The sequence below is a fragment of the Pleurodeles waltl genome, chromosome 3_1, assembly GCF_031143425.1.
Source record: "Pleurodeles waltl isolate 20211129_DDA chromosome 3_1, aPleWal1.hap1.20221129, whole genome shotgun sequence".
NCBI lineage: Eukaryota > Metazoa > Chordata > Amphibia > Caudata > Salamandridae > Pleurodeles > Pleurodeles waltl.
In genome coordinates this window covers 888414900-888434504 of record NC_090440.1, presented here as the reverse complement: position 1 = coordinate 888434504, position 19605 = coordinate 888414900, and the positions used below count along the sequence as shown (strand labels likewise).

The 19605-nt window shown below is 46.4% G+C and overlaps 1 protein-coding gene across 1 annotated transcript in view; it reads left to right on the top strand.

Moving 5' to 3' along the window:
• GRIK3 (glutamate ionotropic receptor kainate type subunit 3) overlaps positions 1-19605 on the top strand; it is a 1024044-nt gene that overhangs the window by 658827 nt on the left and 345612 nt on the right. Inside the window, exon 9 of the mRNA XM_069223872.1 lies at positions 11082-11195. Within this exon, the coding sequence (XP_069079973.1) occupies positions 11082-11195 (114 nt within the window). The remainder of the gene's footprint in view (positions 1-11081; positions 11196-19605) is intronic.

Below are 19605 nucleotides of genomic sequence, written 5' to 3'. Positions count from 1 at the left end.
CTCCCCTTTTTCTACATATAAGTCACCCTTAATGTGTGCCCTGGGTATCCCCTAGAGCAGGGTGCTGTGTAGGTAAAAGGCAGGACATGTACCTGTGTAGTTATATGTCCTGGTAGTGTAAAAAACCCTCAATTCGTTTTTGCACTTCTGTGAGACCTGCTCCCTTCATAGGCTAACATTGGGGCTGCCCTCATACACTGTTGAAGTGGCAGCTGCTGATCTGAAAGGAGCAGGGAGGTCATATTTAGTATGGCCAGAATGGTAATACAAAATCCTACTGACTGGTGAAGTCGGATTTAATATTACTATTCTAGAAATGCCACTTTTAGAAAGTGAGCATTTCTTTGCACTTAAATCCTTCTGTGCCTTACAATCCACGTCTGGCTAGGTTTAGTTGACAGCTCCTTGTGCATTCACTCAGACACACCCCAAACACAGGGTACTCAGCCTCACTTGCATACATCTGCATTTTGAATGGGTCTTCCTGGGCTGGGAGGGTGGAGGGCCTACCCTCACACAAAGGACTGCCACACCCCCTACTGGGACCCTGGCAGACAGGATTGAACTGAAAGGGGACCTGGTGCACTTCTTAGCCACTCTTTGAAGTCTCCCCCACTTCAAAGGCACATTTGGGTATAAAACAGGGCCTCTGCCCTACCTCATCAGACACTTGCTGGAGAAGAAACCTGAACCAGAAACTACATCCTGCCAAGAAGAACTGCCTGGCTGCTCAAAGGACTCACCTGTCTGCTTTCTACAAAGGACTGCTGTCTTGCTGTTGCCCTGCTGCCTTGCTGAACTCTTGTCTGGCTGTGAAAGTGCTCTCCAAGGGCTTGGATAGAGCTTGCCTCCTGTTCCCTGAAGTCTCAGGACCAAAAAGACTTCTTCCTTTCACTTGGACGCTCCGTGCGCCGAAAATTTCGACGCACAGCTTGTTTCGCGGCGAGAAAAACGCCGCACACCGACGCTGATCGACGCGACGCCCTCGGGACGATCGAGACTTCGACGCACAACCTCGCAAGGACAAAGCCGCCCGACTTTCCAGGAGAAATCGACGCGACGCCTACCGTGAGTGCGAAACTTTGACGCACGGCCTCGCAAGGACAACGCCGCCCGACTTCCAAGGAGAAATCGACGCGACGCCTGCCGTGAGACCAAACTTTCGACGCACGGCCTCGCAAGGACAACGCCGCCCGACTTCCAAGGAGAAATCGACGCGACGCCTACCGTGAGATCGAAACTTCGACGCGCAGCCCCGCAGAACGACGCGCAGCCGGAAAACAAGCAGGAGAATCCACGCACAGACCCGGGACATCTGGTAATCCCCGCGATCCACAAAAAGAGACTGTCTGCGCGCCGGAAAACGACGCCCGACTTCCCCGCGTGGAAAAGAACGACGCAAGTCGGTGTGTGCTGAGAGGAAATCGACGCACACCCCCCTTTTTCCACGCATCTCTTCACCTGTGGCCCTCTGAGGAGATTTTCCACCAGAAACCAGGTACTTTGTGCTTGAAAGACACTTTATTACATTCTAAAGACTTAAGACCCTTTATATCACTTCCCTGTGATAGTTCTACAATTTTCCATTTCATCTTTATTCTTTTTGACCTACAATTATCCTGATAAATATTATAGATTTTTCTAAACACTGTGTGGTGTATTTTTGTGGTGCTATATGGTGGTATTGTATGATTTATTGCACAAATACTTTACACATTGCCTTCTAAGTTAAGCCTGACTGCTCGTGCCAAGCTACCAGAGGGTGGGCACAGGATAATCTTGGATAGTGTGTGACTTACCCTGACTAGAGTGAGGGCTTTTGCTTGGACAGAGGGTAACCTGACTGCCAACCAAAAACCCCATTTCTAACATTGGTGATCAGCGGTGAGGATAGGACTTGTATTTGTGCAGTGACATACAGTAGCTAAGTATTTCACTACCTACCCACAGTTGAAGGTCAACTTGGTTTTTATCTCTTTTTGAAAATCCGTTTTTTCCTGACAATTTTCAAAAACTAAATCCTCACTCAACATGTCTCTGACTGGGTCTCAGACAGGGGACTTTGACCTAGTCCAGTTGGATACATACATGGTCAAACAACTAAGAGGATTCTGCAGGGCATTAAGGGTACCCACCCAAGGGGCCTCCAGAAAGGAGGACTTTCAAGTGGCGCTGAGGGCCTGGGCAGAAGCCCATTTAGAGGATGATGAGGAAGAGGAGCCAGAAAATGGCCCCTCAGAAGGATTTTCACTATCTATGGATGGTGTTACCACTGCAATTGTGCACCCTTCCAGACCAGGGAGCAGTGTCTCCATGCAAAGCCTGACCGCAGAGGAAAGGAGAGAGGAAAGGGAGTTCCAATTGCAAATGGCAAAACTGAAAATTGAGGCACAACAGGAGGAGAGGAGGGCAGAAAGAGAAGCCAAACAAGCTGAGGCTGAAAGAGCAGCCAAACAGATTGAAGCTGAAAGAACAGCCAAACAGATTCAAGCAGAAGCTGAAATGGCAGCCAAACAAGCAGAAGCTGAAAGAGCAGCCAAACAAGTGGAAGCTGAAAGAGCGTTGGCTGAAAAGAAACTATTGTTGGCTCATGAACTGAGTCTCAAGGAGCTGGAGATCAAGGCAAGACAGTCTGAATCCAGCAATAATGGTGGCAGCATACAGACAGGACCTGCTGGAGAAAAGAAGGTTCGTATACCCAAAAATGTGGTGCCCAGTTTTGTGGTGGGAGATGACATAGATAAATGGTTAGCTGCTTATGAAGTTGCACTAAGGGCTCATGAGGTTCCTGAAGGGCAATGGGGGGTAGCTATGTGGGGTTATGTGCCGCCATTGGGGAGGGACACACTTCTCACATTGGATCCACCGGATCAAAACACATACCCACTCCAGAAAGCCACTTTACTTGCCAAGTTTGGGCTGACCCCTGAGGGATACCGTCAGAGGTTCAGGGACAGCACCAAACAAACCACACAAACATGGGTAGATTTCTTTGATTTCTCTAGTAAGGCACTGAATGGATGGGTGCGGGGCAACAAAGTAGCAGATTATAAAGGTTTATATGACTTGATCCTGAGAGAGCATATGCTTAATGTTACTTATACCGATTTGCGCCAGCACCTAGTGGATAGTAAGCTGACTGATCCCAGGAAGCTTGCTGAGGAGGCGGACCTCTGGGTTAGAACCAGAGTGTCCAAAAAGGTACCTGGGGGGGACTCCCACAAAGGTGGTCAGGGTTCCCAACAGAAGAAAGAGGGGGGAGATAAACTTACAGATAAGGAACTCTCTAAAGGCCCCCAAAAGAATTCCCAGGGAGGGGGTGGCAACCCTTCCTTTTCCAAATTTGGGAAAAAGCCAGGGACATTTGACAGGTCAGGAAAATCTAGCCCCAAATGCATGGAGTGTTACCAGTATGGTCACTATAAAGGCGATCCCCAGTGCCCCAAGAGGGCACCGTCCACTACTGGACAGGTCCCTGGGTTGACTAGTGTAGCGCTCGGGGGGGAGATGGACCCAGATAGCTGTGGGGGACAGGTAGAGATTTCCCTAGTGTCCCTGGGAGAAGGAGAAATAATGTCCAAGGTCCACATGCCTAAAAATACTTCCAAGTACCGGCAGTGGGTCCTCATTGATGGGCAGAAGGTGGAGGTTCTGCGTGACACAGGAGCCAGTATGACTACTATCAAGAGTCAGCTGGTGTCCACAGAGCAGATCATCCCTAATACATTCCACCAGGTCATAGTCGCTGACAATCGCGAGAGTCACCTACCGGTGGCTCGGGTTCCCTTTGAGTGGGGGGGGGGTCTCTGGTATTCTGAAAGTAGCTGTGAGTCCTGCCATGCCTGTAGATTGTCTGTTAGGCAATGATCTAGAGCATACTGCTTGGAAAGAAGTAGAGCTCAGATCTCACCTGGAGATGTTAGGGTTACCTGAGTGGGTCTGCATGACCACCCGGTCCATGGCTGACCGAGAGGGAAGTCAAGGGCATCTGGAGCCTGGAACGATGGCCCAGAGAGCTGCCAAGAGGAGGGACGAGGGGCGCGGGAAACCGGCCCCAGAAGTTCCCACAGTGGCTGACGGGGCTCCTGAGGAGGAGACTCCCGAGCCAACTGGGGAAGACATTGCCACCCTAGGTGACTTACCTGAGCTTGCTGGCTGGCAAGTTGAGGGTGGACCCACCAGGGAGGAATTCTGCAAGGCGCAGAAAGAGTGTCCCACTCTAGAAGGGTTGAGGAAACAAGCCTTAAACCAGGCAGCAGGTGACGCCTCTGGCAATCACCACCTATATTGGGAGAATGATCTCCTCTACAGTGAGCCTAGGGTTCCGGTCTTTGGGGCAGCACGTGTGCTGGTGGTCCCCCAATGTTACCGAGCCTTCCTACTGGGTCTGGCTCACGACATTCCCCTGGCAGGACATTTGGGACAAGACAAGACCTTCAATAGGCTTGTCACCCACTTTCACTGGCCCAAAATGAGGACACACTCAGACAAATTCTGCAGGGCTTGTCCTACCTGCCAGGCTAGTGGTAAAGCAGGAAAGAGGGTTAAAACCCCCCTGATTCCACTTCCTGTCGTTGGCACCCCCTTTGAAAGAGTGGGCGTCGACATTGTTGGCCCCTTGGACCCCAAAACTGCCTTAGGCAACAGGTTTATCCTGGTTTTGGTGGACCATGCCACCCGGTACCCAGAGGCAATCCCTCTGAGGACCGTAACTGCATCGGTGGTAGCCAGAACCCTGATGGGGATATTTACCCGTGTGGGATTCCCCAAGGAGATAGTGTCTGACAGAGGCACTAACTTCATGTCCGCGTACATGAAGCATCTGTGGGATGCGTGTGGTGTAACCTACAAGTTCACCACACCCTATCACCCCCAGTCTAATGGGCTTGTGGAGAGATTCAACAAGACCCTGAAAGGCATGATTGGTGGCCTCCCTGAGGCCATGAGGCGTAAATGGGACGTCCTCTTACCATGCCTTCTCTTTGCTTACAGAGAGGTCCCCCAGAGGGGGGTAGGGTTCAGTCCCTTTGAGCTTCTCTATGGGTACCCCGTCAGGGGACCCTTAAGCATTGTCAAGGAGGGATTGGAGAACGCTCCAAAGACACCCCCTCAGGACGTGGTCAGCTACATGTTGGCCCTCCGCAATCAGATGACCCGCTTCTGGAAAGAGGCCCAAAGTAACCTGGAGGCCAGTCAAGAGGTGATGAAACAATGGTATGACCAGAAGGCCACGCTGGTAGAGTTTCAACCTGGAGACAAAGTGTGGGTAATGGAGCCAGTAGAGCCCAGAGCTCTCCAGGACCGCTGGTCTGGCCCATTTGAAATAAAGGAGCGGAAAGGGGAGGCCACTTACCTAGTGGACCTCCAAACCCCTAGGAACCCCCTAAGGGTGCTCCACGTGAACCGACTAAAAGCTCATTTTGAGAGGTCGGAGATCAACATGCTTCTGGTCACAGATGAAGGAATGGAAGAGGAGAGTGAACCTCTCCCTGACCTCCTCTCTGCCCAAGAAGGTGATGGGTCCGTAAGCGGGGTCATTCTGTCTGACTCCCTGACTCTAAACCAGAAAGGAGACTGCTATGAGCTGTTGGAGCAGTTCTCCCCCCTCTTCTCCCTTACTCCTGGACTGACCCACCTCTGTGTTCATGATATTGACACCGGTGACAGTCTCCCTGTGAAGAACAAAATTTACAGGTTGTCAGATAAGGTGAAGGCCAGCATCAAGGAGGAGGTCTCCAAGATGTTGACGCTAGGGGTTATTGAGAAGTCCAGTAGTCCCTGGGCCAGCCCAGTGGTGTTGGTCCCTAAGGCTACTGCCCCAGGCGCGAAGCCAGAACTCCGGTTCTGCGTGGACTACCGGGGTCTCAACTCAGTCACACGGACTGATGCTCACCCTATCCCCCGAGCTGATGAGCTCGTGGACAGGCTAGGCGCTGCCAAGTTTCTGAGTACGTTTGATCTTACTTCAGGGTACTGGCAGATCGCCCTGACTGAGGGGGCTAAGGAAAGGTCCGCCTTTTCCACCCCTGACGGCCATTACCAGTTCCGGGTGATGCCGTTTGGATTGAAAAATGCCCCCGCTACCTTCCAACGGTTGGTTAACGGGGTCCTGGCTGGCAAGGATGCCTTCTGTGCAGCCTACCTGGATGACATAGCTGTCTACAGTTCCAGCTGGGAGGAACACCTGCTCCACCTCAAGGAGGTGCTTCAGGCCCTGCAACAGGCAGGCCTGACCATCAAGGCTAGTAAGTGCCAGATTGGGCAGGGTTCCGTGGTGTACTTGGGACACCTAGTAGGTGGTGGCAAGGTGCAGCCACTCCAGGCCAAGATCGAAACTATCAAGGCCTGGCAACCACCTCGAACCCAGACTGAGGTGAGAGCCTTTTTAGGCCTCACCGGATACTACCGCAGGTTTGTCAAGGGCTATGGTACCATTGTGTCCCCCTTGACAGAACTCACGTCCAAGAAGCAACCTAGGTTGGTGAATTGGACAGAGGCTTGTCAGAAAGCCTTTGACGCCCTGAAGGAAGCCATGTGCACGGCCCCCGTGCTCAAGGCCCCTGACTACTCCCAGGAATTTATCGTGCAGACAGACGCTTCAGAGCATGGCATAGGGGCAGTTCTAGCACAGCTAAATGAGGAGGGCAGAGATCAACCGGTAGTCTTTATTAGCAGAAGACTATTACCACGGGAACAGAGGTGGAGTGCTATTGAAAGAGAAGCTTTTGCTGTGGTCTGGGCACTGAAGAAGCTGAGACCCTACCTGTTTGGGACTCACTTCCTAGTTCAGACAGACCACAGGCCCCTCAGATGGCTCATGCAGATGAGGGGTGAGAATCCAAAACTCTTGAGGTGGTCCATTTCCCTACAGGGGATGGACTTTACGGTGGAACATCGCCCAGGGGTTGACCACGCCAATGCTGATGGTCTCTCCAGGTACTTCCGCCTTAGCGATGAGAGCTCCCAAGAGGTCGGGTAGCTCTCCCCACTTTCAGCTGGGGGGGACACATGTTAGACCTGACAGCCTTAGGGTAGTCACCCCTAACTTTTTGCCTGCCTCCCTCCACTTTGTGGATACTGTTTTTGCTGGTTTTTAGACTCTGCGCACTTTACCACTGCTAACCAGTGCTAAAGTGCATATGCTCTCTCTCTGTAAACATGGTAACTTTGGATCATACCTGATTGAACTATTTAATCTACTTATAAGTCCCCAGTAATGTGCACTCCAGGTGCCTAGGGCCTATAGATTAAATGCTACTAGTGGACCTGCAGCACGGATTGTGCCACCCACTTAAGTAGCCCCTTTTCCTTGTCTCAGGCCTACCATTGCTAGGCCTGTGTGGGCAGTTTCACTGCCACCTCGACTTGGCATTTAAAAGTACCTGCCAAGCATAGAGCTCCCCTTTTTCTACATATAAGTCACCCTTAATGTGTGCCCTGGGTATCCCCTAGAGCAGGGTGCTGTGTAGGTAAAAGGCAGGACATGTACCTGTGTAGTTATATGTCCTGGTAGTGTAAAAAACCCTCAATTCGTTTTTGCACTGCTGTGAGACCTGCTCCCTTCATAGGCTAACATTGGGGCTGCCCTCATACACTGTTGAAGTGGCAGCTGCTGATCTGAAAGGAGCAGGGAGGTCATATTTAGTATGGCCAGAATGGTAATACAAAATCCTACTGACTGGTGAAGTCGGATTTAATATTACTATTCTAGAAATGCCACTTTTAGAAAGTGAGCATTTCTTTGCACTTAAATCCTTCTGTGCCTTACAATCCACGTCTGGCTAGGTTTAGTTGACAGCTCCTTGTGCATTCACTCAGACACACCCCAAACACAGGGTACTCAGCCTCACTTGCATACATCTGCATTTTGAATGGGTCTTCCTGGGCTGGGAGGGTGGAGGGCCTACCCTCACACAAAGGACTGCCACACCCCCTACTGGGACCCTGGCAGACAGGATTGAACTGAAAGGGGACCTGGTGCACTTCTTAGCCACTCTTTGAAGTCTCCCCCACTTCAAAGGCACATTTGGGTATAAAACAGGGCCTCTGCCCTACCTCATCAGACACTTGCTGGAGAAGAAACCTGAACCAGAAACTACATCCTGCCAAGAAGAACTGCCTGGCTGCTCAAAGGACTCACCTGTCTGCTTTCTACAAAGGACTGCTGTCTTGCTGTTGCCCTGCTGCCTTGCTGAACTCTTGTCTGGCTGTGAAAGTGCTCTCCAAGGGCTTGGATAGAGCTTGCCTCCTGTTCCCTGAAGTCTCAGGACCAAAAAGACTTCTTCCTTTCACTTGGACGCTCCGTGCGCCGAAAATTTCGACGCACAGCTTGTTTCGCGGCGAGAAAAACGCCGCACACCGACGCTGATCGACGCGACGCCCTCGGGACGATCGAGACTTCGACGCACAACCTCGCAAGGACAAAGCCGCCCGACTTTCCAGGAGAAATCGACGCGACGCCTACCGTGAGTGCGAAACTTTGACGCACGGCCTCGCAAGGACAACGCCGCCCGACTTCCAAGGAGAAATCGACGCGACGCCTGCCGTGAGACCAAACTTTCGACGCACGGCCTCGCAAGGACAACGCCGCCCGACTTCCAAGGAGAAATCGACGCGACGCCTACCGTGAGATCGAAACTTCGACGCGCAGCCCCGCAGAACGACGCGCAGCCGGAAAACAAGCAGGAGAATCCACGCACAGACCCGGGACATCTGGTAATCCCCGCGATCCACAAAAAGAGACTGTCTGCGCGCCGGAAAACGACGCCCGACTTCCCCGCGTGGAAAAGAACGACGCAAGTCGGTGTGTGCTGAGAGGAAATCGACGCACACCCCCCTTTTTCCACGCATCTCTTCACCTGTGGCCCTCTGAGGAGATTTTCCACCAGAAACCAGGTACTTTGTGCTTGAAAGACACTTTATTACATTCTAAAGACTTAAGACCCTTTATATCACTTCCCTGTGATAGTTCTACAATTTTCCATTTCATCTTTATTCTTTTTGACCTACAATTATCCTGATAAATATTATATATTTTTCTAAACACTGTGTGGTGTATTTTTGTGGTGCTATATGGTGGTATTGTATGATTTATTGCACAAATACTTTACACATTGCCTTCTAAGTTAAGCCTGACTGCTCGTGCCAAGCTACCAGAGGGTGGGCACAGGATAATCTTGGATAGTGTGTGACTTACCCTGACTAGAGTGAGGGCTTTTGCTTGGACAGAGGGTAACCTGACTGCCAACCAAAAACCCCATTTCTAACAACCACCCAAATACATTCTTGGATGAGTAGTTGGGTCTAGTCAACATGAGTCAGTCCTGCTATGTTTGTATAATTTTTTCACATTGTTTTCATTTCACTAAGAATGAAGAGGTTTTAATTTCACTTGTTAATGTTTTGGTTTGGAAACTTTGGTGAACATATAGTGACTGGTTTACCAAAAAAAGCAGTACATCTGCACCCATAAAAGTACTCATTGAATGGGTGAAAATGTAGTACTGTTTGGAATTCACAAACATTGGCAGTAGTAGGCTTGGAAAATTGTGCAATTTCAGATTTTCAGGCATACTAATCAAACACCCAAAATGTGATAGGGTGAATGCTTGAAAATAGACTAACCAGTGACAGTCACTCAGGGCAGCATTAAAACCAATAGAAATAGTTAATTTCATCCCTCCACCCTGCAGTTCATTATTTATTTAGTTGGGATCTACGAGATTCACACCTTCTGAATCTCACTAAATAATCTACACCCTTGCTTGGAGAGATAAATGACTGCACGAAAAGGAAGCTAATAACAGTATCATGGGTTGCTATGTGATGGGACCATCCTCCACCTATGCTGTGCATGGGATTCTAAAACCTCTCACATTGTAAAGGGAATTTCTGCAATGTCACAAACCAACCACCTTATTAATGTTAATGGTAAGGGAATCAGCTTGCTGAAATCAACAGTTGCTGGATGCATAGAACAGCAGACCTCCAATCCAGCATTCACACTTAAAATGTCCTTGCATTGCAACCTGTCTTTTAAAGGGCTAGGGCTCACAATGTCAGAAAGAGAGGAATGCTGTGAATGTACCATCAGAAAGAGTATGCAGCCATCTGTGGTACCTAATCCTTTTCGTATGCTGCCAAATTGCACCAGAACAGCACCGCTGTCAAATATTGTCAAATTATAATTTTACAAGTCTCCACCTGGAGGTGCCAAACATTCCATATCTTGCAACTGAAAAATAGCTGCAAGACATTTCTGCACGCCAATGCTAAATATTTCTGTGTTTCCTTCTTTCCCATGCAAATCTCAAATGATCACAATATTGTGAAATAACATCAGTAAACGAAGTTGCCTTGGCTGTATGACTCCAAAGTCTTGTGTGCACGAAGCCTCAGATTTCTCATCCACCAAACTCACCTAGGTCCATGGCAGTGAGGGCTCATGGGTCCTTTTCTTTCTTTAATATCTTGACATTGGTATGCATTTTTATCATATTTAATTAAACTGAATTATGCTCTGATTCACATATACTCACTTATTTTGTGCAAAGGTGAGTATTCTATAGATGCATTTCGTCAGGTTCATCAATTTGTGCCTGTCCACATAATCTTACCCATCCCCTCTGCCACCCCGTAACATCTCCTCAATGAGAAAATAACACTAACTACTTTATTTACCCCTTCATTTTCCCCCCTTCAACTCATTCTGTTCAGTAAGCTCTTTATGGTGAGTTTCAGACCATCTGGCTACTGAATAGACCCTAGATGTTCACAAACTGAGCAGGAGGCTATTAGAGTGTAACTGTGTGTACATGGCAATTGCATGCCTTAAACCCATTTGACCCTACTACTGGGGCCATGTTACTCCTCTGCTTTTATATATTATGATGCACTTACATTGAGTTATGGTTTAATGGGCAAAGATTACAAAAGACATATATCAGTATTTCATAACTCAGAAAGTGTATGTTGTAATTGCGAGCTTGTTATGCATGTTCTTTGAAGTTTAGAAAGTTAATGGTGCTTTGAATTTTAAAATGTTAATGATTTCTTTTCTTTTCCTCCATTTTTTTCTTTAGATTGGAACATGGAACCCCACTGATGGCCTTAATGTCACAGAAGTCTCTAAGAGCAGAGGACACAATGTCACTGACTCGCTGTCGAACAGGTCCCTGGTTGTCACCACTGTCTTGGTATGGATATTTACACCTATATTGTCTTTGTACAAGGTATCAGAGGGTGTCACTCTATTTGTTCCAGAATGAGGTTTTTGTTTTTCTTAAATGTCAGCTCCAAGTGTGGCCCCTGTAGTCAAGTGAAGCAGTGCATGATGAGCACAGTAGTGAAAAAAGAAATTGCTGGTATGTCATGAGCTGACCTAGCCAGGCCGGAACCAAGAAAAAAGAGAAGCCAATGTAGGTGTTAAAGTCGCATTAAGGAGTGACCCATTTCAGTGGACACAGTCCGCTTTAGCACTGGTGATGCCCTATGCGACAGTCTTTTTTGGCGCCCTCCCCCACCCCATGACCTCCTCCTCAGATTCCCCCACTACCACCCCACAAATGTGCCCCTCATCTCTCCATAGCCCCCCTTTCACATACCTTAATTTGTTTTAAGGTGCTTGTAAAGGCTGGCTTTACGAGTCCACTCAGCTGTCCACTTAAAATATAGTTATGTTCTTTGCAGCAGGCATATTAACCCTCTACACTACTTTATAGCTAGTCAAAACTGCCGCAAGACAAAACTTCCATCTCTCTCCCTGTCAATAACATTAATCACAAGAGGTATCTTGACATTTTAATTGCTTGCTGAAGGCTGGACGCACAAGGACCTTTTCAGCAAGTGCTTTTAAATCACAAGTTTCATAAGTTATTGCTAAACACAGCGCCCCCCCTGAGGTCAGCGCCCTCCAATCCAGGTCAGCAGTCGGTGCGGCCGCACTGCTCGCATTGCCCAAAAGCCGGCCCTGAGTGGCCATTTAATCGGACTCTATCATCTAATCTTCTTGTGTGGCTCTGTTGTGATTCCTGAATTGCAAACCCAGCAGTGGCACTTACGTATGGCCAAGGTATATCCAGCATAGGTTTTGTGTGAGCCAATGTCAGTACCGACCTGGTGCAAGAAAGGGGCAAAAAACAGATCGTTCAGGAAGTACTTTTTTTCTATTAAATTCAAATTTTGATATCCCTGAGAAAGTTGTCAATAATCCTGAGAAGCATAAAAATTTACTTTATGAATTTGTGGTACACCAGGGCATCATAACAATCAACAAATATTCAGAGTAAAATTTACCAGAACAGAAAATAAAAAACAGGGTGGGATGAACTACCCATATCTGACATGGATCAACCTTAGAGCATTGGCATGATAATCTGTCCTAGTAATGTGCGGCCACAAATTCTATGAGTTTAGGGGACAGACATGAGAAATAAGATCTGTGAGAGAAAGATGTGTTTTCTCATAGAGAGACAGGCAGAGTCCATGCCTGTCTGTACCTGTGTCACTGTACCCATCAATTTTGAGGGTGTCTGCAGGTAGCAGAACCATCCTTGATGAGGTAAGTGATTGTAAACGGGCTTCGGATTCTACAGTTACAATTAGGCACCAACATAGCTGATGCTAGGTCTTTCAAAAATATTGTCTGAAAATGAAAATATTTGTGTTGTCGCCAATATTTTAGGTTGGGTTTAGCTTCGTGGATGGGGTTATTTTGTCATATAGGTGTCTAAATGTATTCCTGTTTATTGAAGGAATTCATTAAATTAAACATTCTGGGACTGATTTAGAGTTTAGCCGGTGGGTTACTCCATCACATATGTGACAGATATCCCGTCCATCGTATTACGATTCCCATAGGATATAATGGGATCATAATACTGCAGAGGGGATATCCGTCATGTTTGTGACAGAGTAATCCCATCCGCCAAACTCTAAATTTGTGCCTTTGTTTTTATTCTCCAGAGTGGATTATTCCCCTTGATGATAATTTAATGACCTTAGAAGCTTTAATATTTGGTCAGCACATACTTATAAGTTGGAGAACACTGCTTTGATCACATACAGCATGGGTTTCTGCTACAGTGACATTCACCCCTCCCTGTGCCTTGACTGAAGCCCAGGTATTTACTAAGGGACATTTGTCATGTGCTTTTGCTTTTGGCATGGGCTGCCCTTGGCCATCCACCTTCGATGGTTGTCAACATCAGTCAGGAAAACATAATGAGCTCTGCCCAAGAATTGGTTTATAATTCAGATGTATGTGTTATGGGGCAAAGGGCAATATTGCTATTGATCTGTTAATAAGCAGACTGTGCTTTCATCTGGGGCACATTTTAACAGCAGTATCGTGTCCTTGAGCCTTCCAGCCTTAGCTTGAATGTTGAACCCCAGCATCAATTTTATAGTTTACTTTACTCCAAACTAACCTAGCGGTGCTGTTTCTGTGGATTCATTTTACAGGCCGAATAAGTATATGCACAAAGTGTGTTCCACAGTGGTGAAAAGGAATGTTGTTATGAGCAAAATCCCCTTTGAAGCATCCCAAGAAGGAAGATAATCAGGTTCAATGGCTCTGTTAAGCCATGAGGAGTGAGTTTATCCCTCACTGTAAACCCTCACTGGTGAGATCTGCGTCGGATTTGATAGTCGAGTTTCCAAACTAGTGGACTGGTAACTTTGGAAATTTGGAAGATTGAGGAGATGTTAAAATATACTGCTAAATCTCGAAACATTCGTTGTTGCCAACGAAAACACTACCAATTCTACTTTTTCCTAAGGTTAAATATAATGAATAAATATATGGTGGAAGATTACCAGAGGTTAGCAGTCATGTCAGTTTTTTTGGGGAAAGTTCAAGAAGTTCCATAAAAAAATGTGCGAAATTGAGCAAAATTATGCTTTTAGTGTGAAATGTGTCTCGCTGATATTCCATGTAATTTTGTTTTGAATTATAATGCTACTCCTCATGTAAAAAGACTTGAAACTAGACGTATTTGAACAGAAAATGCCTCTCTGTGAGCCATTTTCTGTGTGAAGGAATCTCCCACTGGCATCATGTGTTTTATTCAAGGTACCCTGTCACTTACAAACGTTAGACAAAATAGTGTTATGTGAACTCTGCCTAACATGATGTTTGTGAATTTTAGGAGTGTCTTCAGTTTAATTATTTTTTTTCCCAGGTCCATTGATTACAAAGGCCATGAGAGTGAGAAAGCTCAATAGCACTTAGTGTCATGTTACTCGGTCCTCAACAGAAAGGGAGGGTCACTTAAGTGTCCAAAACTGCACTGGAAGATGTAGGTGACAATTCCAAGGCTAAGTCCTAAAAATATGTGTCTAGGCTTGGCCAGACTAAGGCCCATATTTATGGGCTTTTGGTGCAGGGCAGTACAACAAGTCAAAAGAAAAGGACAGGAATGTGCTGTATTTAAGCAATGCAGCGCATTCCTGTCCTTTCCCACTGTGCTGGTGCAGTTTTGGTAGCCTAGCGCCAATGCAGGAGTCCTTGCACCATGGTGCAAGGGTGTCTGCATTGTAGGTAGGACTGTTTTTCTGCAGGGAGGGGCACCTTCCTGAAGACAAACAATACTGGGAGGCGTTTTACTCTTTCTATATCTGCTGCAAAGTGCAGCACAAAAGAAAGTGGATCAAGCATTTGCATTGCAATGCTTCTCGCATTTGCTCGAGCTAGAGCTATCAGTGTCGTAAACTCCTTACCCGACTTTTCTTGCCACATAAAATGAAAATGAAAAGTAAAACAGTTCCACATAAGGAAGCCAATTCAAAGCGCCACGGCATCAGCGGGAAGGAGAGACACAAAAGGAAAAAGAAGTTCGCTTGCAGTCAAATGTATAGGCAAAGTGCAATTATCCATGTAACAGGGGCAATGGCCAAGGCGGTAACTAAACCGCCCCAAGGAGGGACAAACGTAAAGTATTTACCAATGTCATCAAAGGATTTTTGAAAGGCAAGCCCATTAACGACTGATAGTGATGGGCGTGCGGTGGGCATGGTTGAAAGCCCAGATACATACCAATATGTCAGAAAAGCAGTGCTTGCGTGCTGCTATGCTCGACCTAAAAAGGAGGATAAATAAATATATTTCTCCTCATTGTGCCTACCATGGAGAGGCATAAGGTTTTGATGAATTCCCAGGTGAATAAGCTCTTGTAAATCTGGGAATGCTTTAAAAATCCATTGGTTTTGCATGGGAACACCTACCCCAAAGTCTATGGAAGTGCTTCCTTGCACAGAGTAAGGCAACACAGCAATTCGTGCTGCCTTATCTTAGTCCATATTTATGAAGCCATTAAAAGCCATGCAAAGTGGCTTTGTGTGGGCTCATAGATATGACTGCAAGGTTTGCGCCACCATTGCGTCGCAAAATGTCATGCAATGGTGGTGCAAGGGGCTCATAAATATGCCTCTAAAACATTAGACAGATAAATTCTAGCAACATTTGTGTTTTTGGATCACACCTAATTCACAGAGTTTTTGAATTATGCATTTAAATATTTGCCTGTGGGAAACTATTGTAAGCAAAAAGTGTCTTATGGAACTGTAAAAGTGCAGCGGAAAGACATTTTCTACTTAAACGGCCTGCTGTTGCTATCTTCTGCTGCGCTTTTTAAAGACATTTTCACAGAGGATGCCTTAAAAACATATTGAGAAAAAACACGTCATTTCATATCATTTTCAAGAAAAAATATATATTTCTGTAAATTGCAGCTTTGCTCACCTCTAATCTAGGTACAGTGAAACACAGAAATATCCGTATCAAATTGTAAATGTCTACCCAACTCGTTGTGTCACAGAACACTTCCACTACTAGCTCCAAAAATTTGAAATACGTTTAAAGTATTAACACTTTTGAATCAGTGGAAGCCCAAAACAAAATACTAGAAATGATGCACCAATATAACAGAATAATGTACAGTAGGCCATTAATTTCAGAGCAGATGTAAACCACCATGCAATTAGAAACCTGGGTCTACAGCTAAAAACTGTGGAACTAACGTACTATTTTTCCATTTAAAAACAGAGGTTGCAGTTTTGGAACTGGCTTTTTGCAAATGGGAAAAACATTTGCGAACCATTCTATGCACTAATATGTGTAATCACAAAATACTGAAATGTAGAGGGTTACAAAATAACCTGCCTAATTAATGTTCATTAGTCAGGTCGCAAATTGCGACCCTCTGTGATTGACTACAATCACAGAAATGGTAGCCTGCAAGGGATAGCAGTCCACCATCCATATAACTGCATTCCAAAATGGAAAATGTTTTTCTCATAGCAGCCTGTGCTTGTTATAGTAACCAGTACTGCTCTTTTTTTATTTGTTTTAGAAAACTTCAATAGAAGAAGGCAGTGGCCTCCTTGACTACTTCTTTCTCCCCCGAGGAAGTCAACACAATTCCAAAGGAAAAGGCATTAAAAGGGCTGAAAAAAATGACGTTAAGAAATCGAGAGATTTCTTTGTGCCAGTTTTTTCGCTCCCCTAATGGGGGAATGCTCCCTCTGCATACTTTATGCCTGGCACAGGCATAATGTAGTGCAAATGGTTAAAAAGTGGCGCAATACATGCATTGTGCCACTTTGTAAATTTGGTGCCGCGATTTTGACTTCAGAGGCCACATTAGGGTAAATAAAATGATGCTAATGTGGCGCAAGGGAGCGCTATGGGATCTAAAATCTGCCACTAAGTAACACATGGACTTGCCCTCCATAGGATCCTCCCTAACTTGAAAATGCCTTTCATATATCAAGGTAGATGTTTATGAATTTTTATTGGTGACACTAAAAGAAGGGGTACCAGTAATGCATGTGAAGCAGTCAATAAAGTTCACACACGTTAATGTTTCCTGAAGTAATTTACAGCTATGATTCGTTCTAATACTTGTAAAAGTTAGTTATTCAAAAATAACAAAACACAAAGGGCCTGCATCTGTACCAAGCCTCTGGGTTTAATTTAACATGGAGTGGATGGTTGCAAATATACTAAGTGCATCCAATCACCCAAAAATATGATATTCTGCTTCCCTCAGCCAGGACCTGCTCAGATGGGAAGTCAAAGGGAACCAACCCTTTGAGATTACATGTAAAGGTAACTGTTAGAAATGGGGCCTCTGGTGGAAACACCACAAAAGGACTCCACACAGTTTAGAACAATAGCCAATATTTATTCGCACCGGGGGCTATGCATTGATTCTTTTCTCGCAAGGGAGGACATGAGTTGATTCCAGGTGCACAGCCTCGGGTCCGTGCGGGGATGTTGAAGACTTTGACACCCACGATCCAGGCTTAGATATGTCCAACACACTGTGCGAAGAGTCTGTGGTGAAAACAGGTGCAACCTTGAGGCAGGCCTGCAAATTTTTAGCCGCAGGATGGGCTGTGCGTCGATTTTTCTGATGTGCACACAGCTGTGCGTGGAGTTTCCCCTGCAGGTTACCAGCTTCCACTTCTAAGGGCTTAGGGACTGGATTTGGCACCACTTACCAAGTCAGGACTGTCAGCACAAGAGCCCAGGCACTGGCAGATGAAGTCTTTGATGTCCCTGAGACTTCAGAACAAGGGGTAAGCTCAATCCAACCCTTGGCAAAACTTCACATTCAGGATTTCAGAAAGCAAAGTCCAGTTAATTCCCTCTTCAGGCTGAAGCAGCAGCAGCAGGCCAGCACAACAAAGCAACAGGCAGAGTGGCAGGTCCTCGTCAAGCATCAAGCTATTCTCCTTGGCAGAGGTTCGTCTTGATCCAGAAGTATTCTAAAAGCCTGAGGTTTTGGGTCCACTACTTATACTCCTTTCTATCTCTCAAGTTGGCAAACCTCAAAGGAAAGTCTCTGTTGTTCACAAGATCCTGCCTTGCTCAAGCCTGGCAGCAGAGACACTCCAGGGGGTTGGAGTCTGCATTGTGTGAGGACAGGCACAGCCCTTTCAGGTGTAAGTGTCAGCTCCTCCCTCCCCACTCTAGCCCAGGAGACTTATTAGGATATGCAAGATACTCTACAACTCCCTTTGTGTCACTGTCTAGTGGGAATTCACAAATAGCCCAACTGTCATTCTGACCCGGATGTGGATTATACAAGCAGTCTGAGGCACAGAATGGTTAAGCAAGAAAATGCCCACTTTCTAAAAGTGGCATTTTCAAACAGACAATCTAAAAAACAACTTTGCAAAAAGATTTATTTTTAAATTGTGAGTTCAGAGACCCCAAATTGCAAATCTCTATCTGCTCCCACTGGGAAACTACACTTAAAAGATATTTAAAGACAGTCCCCACGTTAACCTATGAGAGGGACATGCCTTGCAATAGTGAAAACTGAATTTGGCCGTATTTCACTATCAGGAAATGTAGAACACATCATTACACGTCCTACCTTTTAAATACACTGCACCCTGCCCATGGGACTACCTAAGGCCTTCCTTAGATGTGACTTACATGTAGTAAAAGAGAAGGTTTGGGCCTGGCAAGTGGGTGCACATGCCAGGTCGAATTGGCAGTTTAAAACTGCTCACACAGACACTGCAGTGGCAGGTTTGAGACATGTTTACAGGGCTACTCATGTAGGTGGCACAATCAGTGCTGCACGCCCTCTAGTAGCATTTGATTTACAGGCCCTGGGCATCTCTAGTGCACTTTACTAGGGACTTACTAGTACATCAAATGTTACAATCGTGGATAACCAATCATCAATACAATTTAGACAGAGAGCACTTGCACTTTAGCGCTGGTTAGCAGTGGAAAAGTGCCCTGAGTAGCAAAACCAACTAAAACTAATTACAGCACAGGATCCAAAAACAAGGGGTCAGGAGCAAATAGTACAGGGAAACCACGCCCAGAGCTCCCAGGTCTAACAGTAACCAATGTAGGTTCTCCCATTCTTAAAGCATACCAAGGGTAACTGATCTGCAGTTTGATGGGTTTTCAAAAACTGGGGAACCACCAGTTCTGTAAAAGTCAAAACGTTCATTGAACCACTATGAACAATGAAATAATAGGGGTGGCACAGCATTTGTGTTGGCCACCGAGTGATATATGGGGTGTTTTAACCTGATACGGTCAATTTGGGCCCCCTCCCAGGCTATGCTCTCTGGCCTCTGTTGGCCATTTTTAAAGGATGCTGACCAATGCGGATAGCCTCTCTTCCTGCCAAAACTGCACTTGTGGGCTCTTTGGTTCCTCCTTCCCAGAATGGTGGGGGGGGGGCATCCTTCCTATCCTGCATTCATATTATTTTATGGCGTCAGCCCGCCTGCAAGATCGTCTCTGCCTCCTTATGGCCAGCAGCATTGGAACAGCTTGTGCTCGGGGAACATCCGGAACAGCGGGTGGGGGTAGTTTAGTTTTTGGGGTGGTGGTCAGAGTAGTTTGGTTTTTGGGGCTGGGTGTCGGGGTAGTTAGTATTTTTGGTGGTGGGGGGTCATGATTGTTTGGTATTTGGGGATGGGGTCAAGGTAGTTTGGTTTTTGGGATGGGGGGTCGGGGTGGTAAGTGTTTTTGGGGATGGAGGCCAGGGTAGTTAGTGTTTTTGAGTACCTGCAGTCCCATCGTCTGATTGTTGCAACAACAAGTTTTCTTGCATTGATGTGCTGTCCATT